Source organism: Notolepis coatsorum (assembly GCF_963971535.1).
Source record: "Notolepis coatsorum genome assembly, chromosome: 6".
In the NCBI taxonomy this organism is placed as follows: domain Eukaryota; kingdom Metazoa; phylum Chordata; class Actinopteri; order Aulopiformes; family Paralepididae; genus Notolepis; species Notolepis coatsorum.
In genome coordinates this window covers 164,741,123-164,756,765 of record NC_140170.1, presented here as the reverse complement: position 1 = coordinate 164,756,765, position 15,643 = coordinate 164,741,123, and the positions used below count along the sequence as shown (strand labels likewise).

Sequence of the window (15,643 nt, the reverse complement as noted above, 5' to 3'; positions counted from 1 at the left end):
ATTCGAATTTTTAATTTTTAATAAAAAATTTTATTATTATTATTATTTTTTTTATGTTTCTTTTATGTGTCTATTCATTCTGTTTGAACCAATGTGGTTTTTCTTCACAGTTGCAGATAAAGATTAGGCTACACTAATATTATAGTATTAAAAAAAACGTTATATTCATTAAAGAAAGTTGATTTAATAAAAAATACTTATTTAATCAGATTAATCACTTTATTCAAATTGAGGATTTAGTTTGAGGATATACATTTTTTTTTATTTAAAAAAAATTAAACGTTGCATCTTTTTTAATTTTTAATTTAAATTTGAATTAAAAACGAAGGTTCGAACGTTAGTTTGTAAAACACTGACGAAGTTTGAATCCCAAAAACAGGCTTCGAGGACAGCCTTATTGTCTACTAAGGAAGCGGGTCATCACAGTGTAGGTCACTGGGGAAGACGGTCTCTGTTATCATATCGGAGAGTGACACTGGGTGAAGAGCACACTTCACCAAACACTTCAGCCCACAAGGGGTTAAAACACACTTTCCTCTCACCTAGAGGTGTGTGTGCGCGCGCATGCTTGAGGTTGCGCACCCAGCCACTTTACAAACTCCTCCTCCTCAGGTGGGATGATCTTTTCGTGTGTATGTTTGTTGACTGGGTTCTCCAGCTAAACCAGTCTCTTTCAGTAGAGCACACCATCGATTGTTAGCCAGACAGCTAATCCATGAACACAACTCTTCACAAAGTGCTGCCCCTTCACTTTCTAATGGACTGCCCTCAGTGTGTGTGTGTCTGTGCTTGTCTATCCTATCTCCGTGTTGTGTGTGTGTGTGTCTGTGTGTGCATGCGTGCTTGTCTATCCTATCTCCGTGTGGCAGGGTTCGCGCAAGGCCCTTGAAGTGCTTAAAGTGCTCGATATTTTACCAAAAAAAAAATCAAGGCCTGGGATTCCTTGAAAACAGATTTTTTTTAACAAGGTGCTTAAAAAGTCATTGAAATTCAAATCAACCATTCGCATTGAAAGTTTTGTTCATCCATGATAAAATAGTTCTGAAACTTCTGAATCAAGAAATACATTTTTTGTGTAACTAATTGTCGGAAATGGATTTGAATCCATAAATATTGGATCCGAATTGTTCTGCATTTAAAAGTGATTGTATCCTTTTAAATGCCCCCTTTTAAAATGAAAAATAGTGCTTTGGAAAGTACTTTCATTTTGCAATGTCTGTGGGAAGAACCCTGATGTGGTGTGTGTGTGTGCTTGTCTATCCTATCCGTGTGGTGTCTGTGTGTGTGTTTGTCTAGGGCTGGGCGATATAACGATAACGATAATTATCGCGATATATTTTAATAATCGATATTGAGAGAAAAAATATTGAAAAAAAATATATATCGAAACTTTTTTTTATTATTATTTTTTGTGACCTGCAACAGGGCAGTTTTAAAACCAGAGACAGTGGACAGACTTGTCTTTCTTGCCTGCAACTTAAAGTAATGGCTTTGCTTGTCCAAATGACGATACTGACCAAATTGAGATTTATTTTTCTCTTGTCCATTTATTTAGTTTGCTTTCTAATTTAAAATACAGTTTGAAACCGTCTGTACACAGTAGGCTATGTGTGCTAGCAGAGCTAGTCTCCAGTCACGAGTCACAGTGCACATGTGCGGTGGTTTGTCCACCAAAAAAGCGCCAAAAGATAGAAAATAAACTAGCAGAGCCAGAACTGTTCACCTCCCCTGGAGCCACAGCCAGCAGAGAAGCCGGTTTACTTTCGCTTTTAAACCAGCTGCAGCCTGAGAACTGGAGTGTGAGGGGATGTAACACTAAAGATGGCGGCAACGACAAAGAATTGCTGCAAAATAAACATACATCTGTTGTTTAAAAAAATATAACAATAATATAACAAAAATATAACAATATCGATAATATCGAATATCGAGTGATATGATATTGTTATCGATATCGTTATCGCAATATAATTTTTGGCCATATCGCCCAGCCCTATGCTTCTCTATCCTATCTCCGTGTGGTGTGTGTGTGTGTGTGTGTGTGCGCGTGCGTCTCTATCCTATCTCTGTGTGTGTGTGCGCGTGCGTCTCTATCCTATCTCCGTGTGTGTCTGTGTGTGTGCATGCTTGTCTATCCTATCTCCGTGTTTGTGTGTGTGTGTGTGTGTGTGTGTGCGCGTGCGTCTCTATCCTATCTCCGTGTGTGTGTGTGTGCTTCTCTATCCCATCTCCGTGTGGTGTGTGTGTGTGTGCTTCTCTATCCCATCTCTGTGTGGTGTGTGTGTGTGTCTCTTCAGCATTTTGATCTTGATCCTCAACAAGTCCCTCAGTGCAGGGGCTTCTTAGACAGCATGATGAACGAGGCTCAGTCCTGATTGGTTTGTGTCTGACGCGCCACCCTGCATCCTGGTATGTATGGGCTGAACCCACTCCAATTGACAATAAAGTGGTGGTTTTCTATATTAAGCCTCCCCTCCCACCACCTGATACCCGCGGCCAACGCTTGCCTTGTAAATATTTGATACGGTGAGGAGAGAGGCTTGGCTCCGTGTCACTCCAGCCCATGGCACATGAGACACACACACAAACACACACTCACACACACACACACACACACACACACTCAACACACGCACACACGGGTGATACACACACTGGTGACATCTACGACAGGCCGAGCCAAGCAGTCACACGCTGATGGACATCTGTTTTACTCCCGTGTTATTTCTGGTTTCAAAAGCGTGACTTGTCATTTGCGCTGCCGGGGACAGACGTCACGATCGAGTAGCGTTTCAGGAATCCTTTGAGGGGCTTTTTAAGGGGCGTTTCTTTCCACACCTATAGTTAGGTAGACTGCCATTGGGTGGGTGGAGTCGCGGCATGGTTGCCTTTTTTCATTTCTCTCTCTGGCATGCGCACTAAACCTTGTAAACACACGTCACACCGAGCGGAATCGCCACTCGTCTGTTGGGACACGTCCTGCTCTCAGAAATGAGAGTAGATTAGATTCAAATGTATTGTCATCATACAGCACAAGTACAGTACAACGAAAATAAGTTTGGCATCCAACCAGAGTGCAAATGTAGCAGTAAAGTGCAACAGCAATATACAATGTACAGGTGGTTAAACTGGATATAAAATATACAAATTGGTATTTGAGTGTAGTGTTAATCAGATGTATGTACAGAGTTGTAGTATAATATGTACAGTGATATAGGTATAACGACAGTATGGTAGTAGTCATACTGGCCAGCAGCGTAACTACAGTAAGAGTAGGATATGTACAGATATAGATATACAGTAAAGGACTATGTGCATGGATGGAACAACACCATCAATGTATGCCATGTGTAGGCTATGTTTACTCTGGGTTGCCAGGATGTGCAGGAATAACTTAATTTAATTTAATTAAAATATCTTTGGATAAACGGGAGATTATATGGACATGACATGTGCCACTGTCCAGGTTACCGTCGCCTGTCGACTATTTAGAACTTACCAGAGCTGCAAAGATTATTACTATGATTTGTAAATATGAGGGGAAATGTCAACAAAAATCTGCCCCAGTCAGTTTCATTAAATGTGTGTTTTTCGGGGTCCTCTCCTGCTTCCACGCCCCCTCAAATGAACCGCACCGGAGTTTGTTTGTAACCGGACCGAGACCAGCTCTTCAACAAGGTCCCGGTCCGGTTGTTTTGGGTTCGATTGCTGTGTTCCCACCTTCCCAAACCAGTCACCCGAGAGGGTAGAGGCACCAGGGTTCTTCAAATGTGAAGACATTCCGGTTTATGTGCTAGTGACGAATCATTTGTTTTATACTGTTATATATACTATATATATATATAGTTAAAATGTTGGATATATTTCGTGAATTTATATAGATAAAGATATTCAAAGTCATTACAAAACACGCTGACCCATGTCTGTGTATGAGACGACTACGTCTACCGCCATGTCATTCAGGAATCTTAATGGTCTTTTACCATGAACTCCATTCAGAATGCATATTGATAAATGAGCTCATTAGAATACTGTCATATAGGCTTGTGTTTGTGTGTCATTGTCTAATCCCACAATATCTGTAATTTTCCAGGCGTTTGGATCACAATGAGCTGACCTCCATACCTGATTTAGGCCAAGCCGCTTCCACCATCGTATCGCTTTACCTGTGAGTACCATACTTACTTACTTTTTTTTCATCAAAGCAAATATTAGCTTGGTATTCAGTTCATTCTGGCTGGTAGACCACTCTATGTCAAGCCATTCATGCTTATGTTATGTATAGTCTTTTTGTTATCATCCACAATGCTGTTACAAATGGATATATCGTCATTGGTGCACAATCTATATAAGCCTACTGTAGGCCTACAGATTCAGAGATGAGTTCACCTGCCACACAGTTAATGCCTTTCTTTACAGTAACCTAGTAGTTTCTTTTACATGGGTTTGCCTGAAGGCATTGGATACACGAAGCACCATTTCATTGTTTCCACACATATAACAGTATAATGACGTTCTTTTAATAATAATAGCGTCATTTTACACGGCGCCTTTCAAAAGACCCAAGGTCGCTTTACATAGGGGGGAAAATAACAAAAGTAACAAACATAGTGGACAGACACAACATAAAAGTGACCATTTTAAGAGATTGAATTCACAATATCGGCACCAAACATCCACACCATAGCACCAATATCGGCACCAAACATCCACACCACAGCACCAATATCGGCACCAAACATCCACACCACAGCACCAATATCGGCACCAAACATCCACACCACAGCACCAATATCGGCACCAAACATCCACACCACAGCACCAATATCGGCACCAAACATCCACACCATAGCACCAATATCGGCACCAAACATCCACACCACAGCACCAATATGGCATCTGAGGGCAGATTTACTGCAATGTTTGGGAAGAGCTGCCATGTGTGTTTCTGTGTGTACATTTGTACCTGTTTAAGTGTGTGTGTGTGTGTGTGTGTGAGAGCTTCTGTTATTGTGCCTGTTTAACTGTGTGTGTGTGTGAGAGAGCTTCTGTTATTGTGCCTGTTTAACTGTGTGTGTGTGTGTGAGAGAGCTTCTGTTATTGTACCTGTTTAACTGTATGCGTGTGAGAGTGTGTGTGTGTGTGTGTGTGTGAGAGAGCTTCTGTTATTGTGCCTGTGCGTGTCACCACCCAGTGGCCCCTCAACAGTCTCAGTCTCTCTCTCTCTCTCTCTCTCTGGCCTGCCTCGTGTGTCTGTCTGTGGGTCTGGACAGTGTCTTCCTCATGTGTGACCAAGTGTTGCTTTATATATATCGGCGACGAGACATTCCAGCTTCCCGCTCAGCCAGAGAGATGGAGCACAGCGTAGCCAGTAGCACCCGAACAGACCAGGCTGGCAGTGGCTCAGCCAGAGAGATGGAGCACAGCGTAGCCAGTAGCACCCGAACAGACCAGGCTGGCAGTGGCTCAGCCAGAGAGATGGAGCACAGCGTAGCCAGTAGCACCCGAACAGACCAGGCTGGCTCAGCCAGAGAGATGGAGCACAGCGTAGCCAGTAGCACCCGAACAGACCAGGCTGGCTCGGCCAGAGAGATGGAGCACAGCGTAGCCAGTAGCACCCGAACAGACCAGGCTGGCTCGGCTCAGCCAGAGAGATGGAGCACAGCGTAGCCAGTAGCACCCGAACAGACCAGGCAGTGGCTCAGCCAGAGAGATGGAGCACAGCGTAGCCAGTAGCACCTAGTAGTCACCTTGCTGTGGCGAGTAGTTCTCAACCCAAATTGCGATTTGATTGAGCAACTTGGAAAGGTCCTCCCCTGTCGAACAGTGGAACCGGCGTCAAAGATGTTTTTAATCCACCAAGGGTTTACATTTTCTGTCCAGTTGGGCTTTTTCAGGCCAACACAATTCATGTTGACTTGGCCTCTGATACCAGTGAGATTGGAGCCAGTTTACCTCGACTTGCGCAAACGTTGCAATTTGGCTCAGAATGGCATCATCTCCTCATCTCCTCTCCTTTTCTTTCCTCTCATCTCATCTCCTGTTTTGTCCTTTCCTCTTCTCACCTCACCCTTCTCTCCTCACCCATTCTTCTTTCCTCCTCTTCTCCTTTCTTACCCTCTCCTCTCTCCCCTCCTCACCCCTTCTCTTCTCTCCTCTCCTCTCTCCCCTCCTCACCCCTTCTCTCCTCTCCTCTCCTCTCCCGTCCTCTCCTCTCCTGTCAGAGTGTCTTTTTTTGGCTTGCTGTGCAACTTGTTGCTATGGGAAGGCCCGTTGGCCTCGTGGGAGGGAGGGAGGGAGGGAGGGGAGGAGGACGGGGGAGGGCCATATCTTTACAAAGCAGCACAGCTGAAGGCCTCGTTGGAACACTAGCGGCTGCCGCTGTCAATCAGACGGCTTACTGTAAAATCAGATGACAGGGCGGATGTGTGTGTGTGTGTGTGTGTGGTGGGAGTCTGTGTGTGTGGTGGTGGGGGTATAGGGCCGGGGTCAGGGTGACATCACTACAGTTACCGGAGAGAAAGGAGGGGGAGGAGGGGCGATGGTAGAGGAGTCGGAGGAGTACGGGTTGGGAAAGCAGGAGGTGAAAGAGCATACAGGGAGGGGGGGGGGGTGCCAAGCGCTCTGGTTCATGCTAATGCACAGCAGCACGAAGACATTCCCACTGCCAACCAGCAAGCCCTCCCCTTGTGTGTGTGTGTGTGTGTGTGTGTGTGTGTGTGTGTGTGTGTGTGTGTGTGTGTGTGTGCCTTGGCAGAGCCTCTGCGTATGGCAGTACAGGGCGGAATTCCAGTGCCGTCGGTCGGAGAGCAGCTGGAATGTCGTCCGACTGCAGGCCTGAGAGAGAGAGAGAGAGAGAGAAATGAAAGGCAGTGGAGCAGAACGATATGTGACCTGGGCTTGGGGGCGATATGGCCAAAATATAAATGTTTTCTTTTTCATTTCATTTATTTCCATTGCTAAGAGCTACAGCTGTCTTGTCGTTTCTTTGGTCGGCGCTGTGAAGCAAAATGTCATTTGACTTGAGACTAAAGTAGTACATCGATCTCAGGTAATATCAGCCTCCTAGACCCGAGGGCCGCGCATCATCGAGGCGATCGCAACAGAACGCCGGGGGAGATGGAGACGGGAACGTTTGTTTAGCCGAGCAAAACAACAACAACAATGATGGTTGTCGACCAAAGCGTTGTTTACGTCGTCCGTAGATGTTTTCTGTTCCCGTGTTTGTTTTTACGTCTAGCTTCTGTGCTTTCGACTGCGTTGGCCAACAGCCATCAGCCGCGCCTGTGAGGGAAGAGGCGTGGTCTTCTGGAAGCATTGCTTTGTGGGGTTTTCGTAAAGGATTCCTTTCACCGCGTCGCCTACTTCACCCGCTTTACAGTAAGCTAGGTCACGTGTGCTTAACCCTCAACCCCTGTGTTCAGGACGGGCTTCACTGCGTGGCGTCTCGAGGACCGCAGAGTCCGCTTCCTATTTTACATCAGCGAGAGCGCTCGCCCAGTGTACGTGATACTAAGTTATAAAACAATGTTTACAATTTCATAAAATATTGTTTTTGTGTTTTTCGAAAAGACTTTTTTTTTTTTTTCAGTCATATGTTTTTCAACATTCAAGTTTTGTTGAAAGTATTATAATATGGAATTGTGAGTGAATCTGTGACCTGCGTTGATGCACTTGTATTGGCTGCAGCTCTCTTGCTCCGACACAATCCACAGGTAAACAACGGTGCCTTGCTTTAAAGGGAAGACTTGGCTGCTTTTGATGGTGTTTTCGACTTGTTGGGCGTCCTCCCTGATGGAGCGTATTAGCTGGGAGAGCTGCAGCCAACCGGAGCACCTAGAAACACAACTCACTCCCTAATGGGCTATTTGACAACATCATGCTCGGAATCAGTCGTGATGTTGCCAGATTACAAGATTGAAAATGTCTGCAATTATTCTTTTAATGTATTCCAAACCCTGGAGTCGGCAACAGGAATGCGGCCGTCTAGTAAGCCCAGATCTGACGAGACGCATGTAGAGTTTCACCTGCCCCCCCCCCCCCCCCCCCCCCCCCCCCCCCCCTACTGGAAAATTCCTTCTTTCTCATATGAATCTCATTAGGATCTCATGGATTTCTCATGAGTTTTGTGAGAGTTGTCCACATAAGATACACTTTAAACCACGGCCGACGAACAACACAGCAGAATCTGAGCCCCAGGGATTCAAGTTCTCCGTCGCTACGATGGATTTACGTCTATTCGATTCCAAGACGCGAACGGATCTTCCTCTTTGAACTGCTGCGGTCAGGCAAGCGATACCGGAGTCTCAAGGCGAGCACAGAAAGACTCAGAAGAAGCTTCTATCCCCAGGCCATCAGGCTGCTAAACGAACAATGAATGAACACTACACAACAACAACCACCAAACGCACATAGCACACACATCCACACGCACACACTCACTTTAAACAAACACACTGTAGCACCCACTCCACACACTTTATAGCACACACCCACTTTAAACAAACACACTGTAGCACCCACTCCCCACACTTTATATTTATTGATGAAGGATTGCACTACAACTCGTACACCTTATTGTAAATTGTACCTAAAATTGTACCTCATCCCATTTCTGCTTTGCACTAGATAGTACTGTACATTAGTACACTGCATAGTATTGTATATTATATGGTAACTCAGAACATTGTACATATGTCTATACCGAACACTGTGACCTCATTTTTCTTCTTCTAAATTACATGCTATATTATGTTATTTGATACTATCTTGTCTAGCACAGTCTCTGGAGCGTAACAGTAAGAAGCATTTTGTATGAAAGTATTCTGTACTTCTGTATGACAACTATTAAAGAACTTGAACTTGAACTCAATTGGCTACCTGGTATAATATGATTTGTGGAGGCATACAATCTATTTTGATGTCGGTATTAGGTAGCCTATATAAATGATATATAATAGCATATATACATATAGGCCTTTATCAGCTACAACTATGCGACGGTAACTTGCGCATAACGCATGGCACAGACACGGAGCCCTGCGAACAGTGAACTAACTTGATCATTAATCTAACCGTTGTCCTTGTATCTTTACGCTTATGTAAACTGGCAATAGAAAAGATGTTCAAAATAATCTAGTTCCCTTAAAAATAATCTAGTTCCCTTAAAAACGCTAACGCTGTTAAATAAAAAATATACAGTAGTGGAGGTTAAAATCAGAATATGACTTGGCCTGAAAAAATTGTTCAGTCAGGAGATTTTTTATTTTTTTTTTGCTTTAATCCCTGTGAGCCTAAAGGCCCCTCTCTTCCACCCTGTCAGTCTGGCTGCTGGCCGCCTCCTCCTCTCCTGCTGCAGAGCAGAGCTGAACACGCCGCTCGACTCTCTGCCTTAAATGGCACGTTTCTGACGTCTTGACGGAAGAGAATAAACCTGTCAAATGAATCTGTCAAATTAAAGAGTGCGTAGGGGTGAATTTGACGTGTCAAAGGAACACAAGCTGATTTATTGTGCCAATAAATTCACAAACTGGAAACGTGTCTTTATACAAATTAATTTGGTTTTGAAAGTTATTACGTCTTTAACTCAATGGACGCCAAGGGGGCGCTGTTTACCTTCTGGTTAGAACGCCATCGCTGTAATGCAATGGGGAGAATGCCGTGTTTTGCGAGTGCTAAAACTATATGAAATATTATAGCTATGGATCTAATAAACACGTCGATTGTCAGTGAGGTTCTTCCAGTCAACATGCTATTTATTTTTTTGGTGAATATGAATATAGTTCCACAGCGATTCTGTCTAATCTCAAGAAACTCGAGCAAACCGCGCTTCAATGTATTTCCTTAGAAATCGTGCCATTTGTCGCTTGATTTATGAATCGTTCTGAAAATAACGCTAGATTATCAGTATTATGTGTCCTCATGCACAATACAGAAGCGGCGCTGAAAAATCGCTTCACACACACACACACACACACACACACACACACACACACACACACACACACACACACACACACACACACACATGCGTGATCGTTACGAAAGAAACATCTGATTAACCCAAGATTCGTAACATAGAGTCCTTACCTCACATCTGATGTACTGCAAAAAGATTAATCCAATTCCTGATCGCCATTCTAAATATTGATCGCGTTTATTGATCCAACGTTATAGGTCCAAAACGCATAATCCATGCTGCTCACAGTCTCCCCAGTCAATGTGTTATAACGAGACTGCATGCCCGAGAAGGAAAACCTGGACCGGACTTGTTAGATCAGCGTACAGCCCAATGGGGAGGGATTTCAATGATGTGCAATACCGGCCGGAAGGCGTTAGGCGGCGGTATTGGCATTTTGCGAGCTCAGACCCATTCCCAATGATAACATCAGGCTGGATGGATGAAAATATAGCGAAATAACGATTTAAAACCCGACTTTTCTCATCATTGGCGCTCAACGCATGGCGAGTTAACCCGACTTTTCTCGTGAATGGCGCTGAATGAGTTAAGAGTTGAAATGTGTCATCGTGATGTCACATATTCCAGGAAGTATTAAATACAGATGAGGGAAATGGAGAGAAAAAAGTGTATATGTATGTATGTATGTATGTATGTATGTATGTATGTATGTATGTATGTATGTATGTATGTATGTATGTATGTATGTATGTATGTATGTATGTATGTATGTATGTATGTATGTATGTATGTATGTATGTATGTTAGGGGTGTAACGGTACACAAAAACCACGGTTCGGTACGTACCTCGGTTTTGAAGTCAACGGTTCGGTACGGGTTTTCGGTACAGTAGGGGAAAGTTTGGCTTTCCATGTTCCACTCAGGGGTGATGTAGTGTGCAGTAACTAATTGTACTTGTAGCGCTGTCAACAAATATTCTATATTGAAATTAATAATCGACCTGTAAAAAAATAAAAATTATATTAGATTGTGAAAAAAACAGCCCCCGGTGGGCAGTCGTTAGTGGTTAACATACCGTTGTATTCATTCGGTATACAGCCGTACGGTACGGTACGGTACACACTGAAACGGTTCTGTACAGATACGTGTACCTTTACACCCCTAATGTATGTATATATCTATCTATCATGGAGCCAGAAGTTTGGTCAGGATTCCCGCTGGACGCGAGTCAATTTCACAATCAATCATGTGAGCGGTACATGAATAAAAATCGTGTGAGGGGGCGGGACTGGATTAATGATTTTCTTTAAGTGAATTTCTACCTAGCTATACATCTGAATGAAATTGTGGAACCAAAGAGCTTCCTATTTGTCCCAGTCGCCTAAATATTAAAGGCAACCAACTTGTGTCTAACCACGCCCAACTTGCGTCTAGCCACGCCCAGCAGCAACACGTGGCGACGCGGCAGCAACAGAGCGGAGCGGCCGAGCAGAGCTCGGCCGCGGAGCTCCGTCGCGGCAGCATTATATGCCAGTAACCGCCCCTTATCCAGTATCCAGAAATAGCTCAATTGGCAACGCTGCATGGCTGTGGATCCTACGGCTCGTTGCTGGCTAGTTCGATTCCCTTCAATTTCTTTTTTTTTAACGTGCATTCGCATTCTTTCGCCGTTAAGTTTAGGCATAACTTTAAGCATTGTTTCGGAGTTGCTGAAGGTTAGAAGGGTTAAGTTTAGGCGCTGTTAAGGAGCTGGTTAAGGTTTGACTTAGAGAATGGCAATATTTTTTAACGTGCATTCATTTCGCCGGTTAAGTTTAGGCATTGTTTCGGAGTTGGTTAAGGTTAGGCATTGTTTCGGAGTTGCTTAAGGTTAGAAGGGTTAAGTTTAGGCGCTGTTAAGGAGCTGGTTAAGGTTAGAGTTTGACTTAGAGAATGGCAATAGACAGCCTATTTCCGCGCTGCCGCTCTCTCGCGCTGCCGTGGTCACATGGGCGTATTGGCCAATCAGAGAAACGCTAAACACAAGTTGGTTGCCTAAAATATTCACGCGTCCCAGTCAGAACGTACCCCTTAAAGAAATGGGGACAGGAGTCAGTATTGTAACCGGGCATCATGGGACGGGGGGACTTTTTCCATTGAGTCACAGGACGGAAGTCGGACTCTAGTCAGAACAGAGCTTCAGTTACTGCTGTGAGGGACAACGCTCTTGGACCCCTCTCTCTCTCTGTGCTCGTTTTCCCTCTCTCTCTCTGTGCTCGTTTTCCCTCTCTCTCTCTGTGCTCGTTTTCCCTCTCTCTCTCTCTGCTCGTTTTCCCTCTCTCTCTGTGCTCGTTTTCCCTCTCTCTCTCTCTGTGCTCGTTTTCCCTCTCTCTCTCTGTGCTCGCTTTCCCTCTCTCTTTCTCTGCTCTCTCTCTCTCTCTCTCTCTCTCTCTCTCTCTCTCTCTCTCTCTCTCTCTCTCTCTCTCTCTCTCAACCACCTATCTGGTTAATCTATTTGCTCGGTCGACTCGCTTCATCCTAGATGCTATTCTTCGCGACCGATCCCCGCTCTCTCGCCCGATGACCCGTCAGCCAATCGCGACCCTGGATTCCTCCCAAAGTGTTGCGGAACTATTCGCCCCTTTCGGACAAAACGATCTCGGCGTACAGAATCCGTTTGAACCGACCCGAGACCCTCCACAGCGGGGGGCCAGGCCCACCGAGACCCTCCACAGCGGGGGGCCAGGCCCACCGAGACCCTCCACAGCGGGGCCCCGGGCCACCGAGACCCTCCACAGCGGGGGGCCAGGCCCACCGAGACCCTCCACAGCGGGGCCCCGGGCCACCGAGACCCTCCACAGCGGGGGGCCAGGCCCACCGAGACCCTCCACAGCGGGGGGCCAGGCCCACCGAGACCCTCCACAGCGGGGGGCCAGGCCCACCGAGACCCTCCACAGCGGGGCCCCGGGCCACCGAGACCCTCCACAGCGGGGGGCCAGGCCCACCGAGACCCTCCACAGCGGGGGGCCAGGCCCACCGAGACCCTCCACAGCGGGGGGCCAGGCCCACCGAGACCCTCCACAGCGGGGCCCGGCCCACCGAGACCCTCCACAGCGGGGGGCCAGGAACACGGAGAAGGAGGGCGAGAAAGTGACCTGCGGAGTCTAGAAGCCACAGCGGCCGAGTGACGAGCTTCTCTATGGTGCCCACTGTGCACATCAAAGGCAGCCGTCCAAACGGCCCCCCCCCCAATAGAAATCATATGGCCGACGGGACGAGGGGACGATGTGAGTTAGAGAGAGAACTCCTCCTTTGTCCAAAAAAACGGCCCGCTTCAAACGGAGCGGAGGACGAGTCCTAAAGATTGGACTGGAGTCGGGACATTGCGACACAGTGTGGACCACACGCCTCCGTACATCAAAAGAGGTGTCAAACCCAGTCCTCCCCTTTTATGGTAATCAGATGGTCAGTGTGTGGGTGTGGGGGGGGGGCATAATGAGATTTAGAATGAAGTGGGATCTGGGCGAATAAGACCCCTGGACATCAAAGGGCTGGAGAGCGAATCAAACTCCTCTTTAACGGAAATGTCAGCGGTGCTGAGATAATCTCAGTTTTTATAAACGCAGCTATTGTGTGTGTGTGTGTGTGAACTTCAAACAGGTTCTGAACCAACTCATTCTCTCTCTCTCTCTGTTACACAGCTGGGCTCTGAGTGTGGGAGAGAAGGGGGGGGGCTGCAGAGAGAGAGAGAGTGAGAGAAGAGAGGGAATTTGGCTTGATGAGACTGGCCTGAGAGAAAGGGATGAATCGGAGAGAGAGAGAGAGGGTGAGAGGCCAACCTCTCCCTTCAGTTCCAGCCTGAGCTGTTTTTCCCAGCCAGGGTCACCAGCTGTTGACCCTCGTCACCCCCCCCCCCCCCCCCCCCTCTCTCTCTCTCTCTCTCTCTCTCTCTCTCTCTCTCTCTCTCTCTCTCACCCATGTTCAGTAGAGTCTGTATGGCCATCCTGTGTGGTTGTGTGTCTGCGACTCATCCTTAACTATTTCCGCCACTGTTTATTCAGGTGGGCCACTGTGGTCACCCGCCACCCCCCCCCCCTCCTCCTCCCAGACTCTGAGTAAATGGCTGTGTGTGTGTGTCCATCTGTGTGAGGGCTGGAAAGGAGAGAAGGGCTGACCTTGTTTTGATTGAGTTTGACTGGCGGAACACCTGCTTACATAAACACACGCACGAGCACGAGCACGAGCACACAAGCACACACACACACAGAGCAGCGGTGGAGGTAGCAGTCGTAATGCTGGGGTTGAACTAGGAATGAAACGACATGCTTTGCTGTGTTGTTGTATTGAAGCTGTTAGATACAGTGTTGAGCCACAGCTTCTCACAGCTTGCTGGCCTTAGGTGTAGCAGGTGTGTGTGTGTGGATAGGGGGTGTGGGGTGTGACTGATACTTTACAGGACCAAGTATCACCTTACTACACCAAGTATCACCTTACTATACCAAGTATCACCTTACTACACCAAGTATCGCCTTACTACACCAAGTATCGCCTTACTACACCAAGTATCACCTTACTACACCAAGTATCGCCTTACTACACCAAGTATCGCCTTACTACACCAAGTATCGCCTTACTACACCAAGTATCGCCTTACTATACCAAGTATCGCCTTACTACACCAAGTATCACCTTACTACACCAAGTATCACCTTACTATACCAAGTATCACCTTACTACACCAAGTATCGCCTTACTACACCAAGTATCACCTTACTACACCAAGTATCGCCTTACTACACCAAGTATCACCTTACTACACAAAGTATCGCCTTACTAGACCAAAGATTACAGAAAACCACTTGCTGATTTATTATGTATATATATATATAAACACTAGCCAGACCAGCTGCTGTGCTGTATGTACCGACTCTGAACGTTGTTACTCGGATGTCTTACACACTAGCACTAGACATTTTGAGAACCCTGTCCGTAAAAAAACGCCAAAGCTACACTCCAAGGTGTTCAATGTGATAATTAAATGTCTACATAGTTGCAACCACCTAGGACGTTGTGGTTTTAGAAAGCTTTAGGAAACCGTGTAACCGTTTCGGAGGCAGTGAACCGCTAGCTAAAAGTCCGTGGTCTCCCGTCGTGTCATGCAGGTCTAGCCTCACACAGAGGCTACTGCCTGAAACAATCAGAAACTCGTCTCTGAGGGAACTAATTCACCAGGCGGGTGTAGTTAATTCAGTTCACTGTCGAATCACTCTTATATGGCCATTGGCCACGGTGTCAATTCCTTGCAACATTGCAAACGTTCCCCACGCTAAGCATAGTAGCATACAGTCACTCCAACGTTTTGAAAAATGCAAAAAAGACCTGGTATCGTGGTACGTGGGTGGTATTGAGGTAGTTTGGAACACGTGTGTGTGTGTGCATGTGCGTGTGTAGGTCAGTAACGTTAGCTGTAATGTCAGGACAGGCCTGGTATGTGTCATACGTGTCACCCAGCCAAGGCTTTCATGTGTGCTCGGATAACACTGCCCTTTAGTGACACACACACACACACACACACACACACACACACACACACACACACACGCACACACACACGGGGCACAGGAGCGAACCGTTTGGTCAACATAGGGATGTGTGTGTATCTGCTTGTCTTGTCTACCAGGTTTGTCTGTGAGTGCGTTTGCTGAGGAGTCCGTTTGTATTCTGTCCTGTGTGCAGTGTCTGTGT

At 46.3% G+C, this 15,643-nt stretch overlaps 1 protein-coding gene across 1 annotated transcript in view; it reads left to right on the top strand.

The window, feature by feature from the left end:
• The window catches only part of lrig1 (leucine-rich repeats and immunoglobulin-like domains 1), a 94,492-nt gene that overhangs the window by 26,298 nt on the left and 52,551 nt on the right, over window positions 1–15,643 (top strand). The window contains 1 exon segment of the mRNA XM_084315804.1: window positions 4,094–4,168. Within this exon segment, the coding sequence (XP_084171930.1) occupies window positions 4,094–4,168 (75 nt within the window).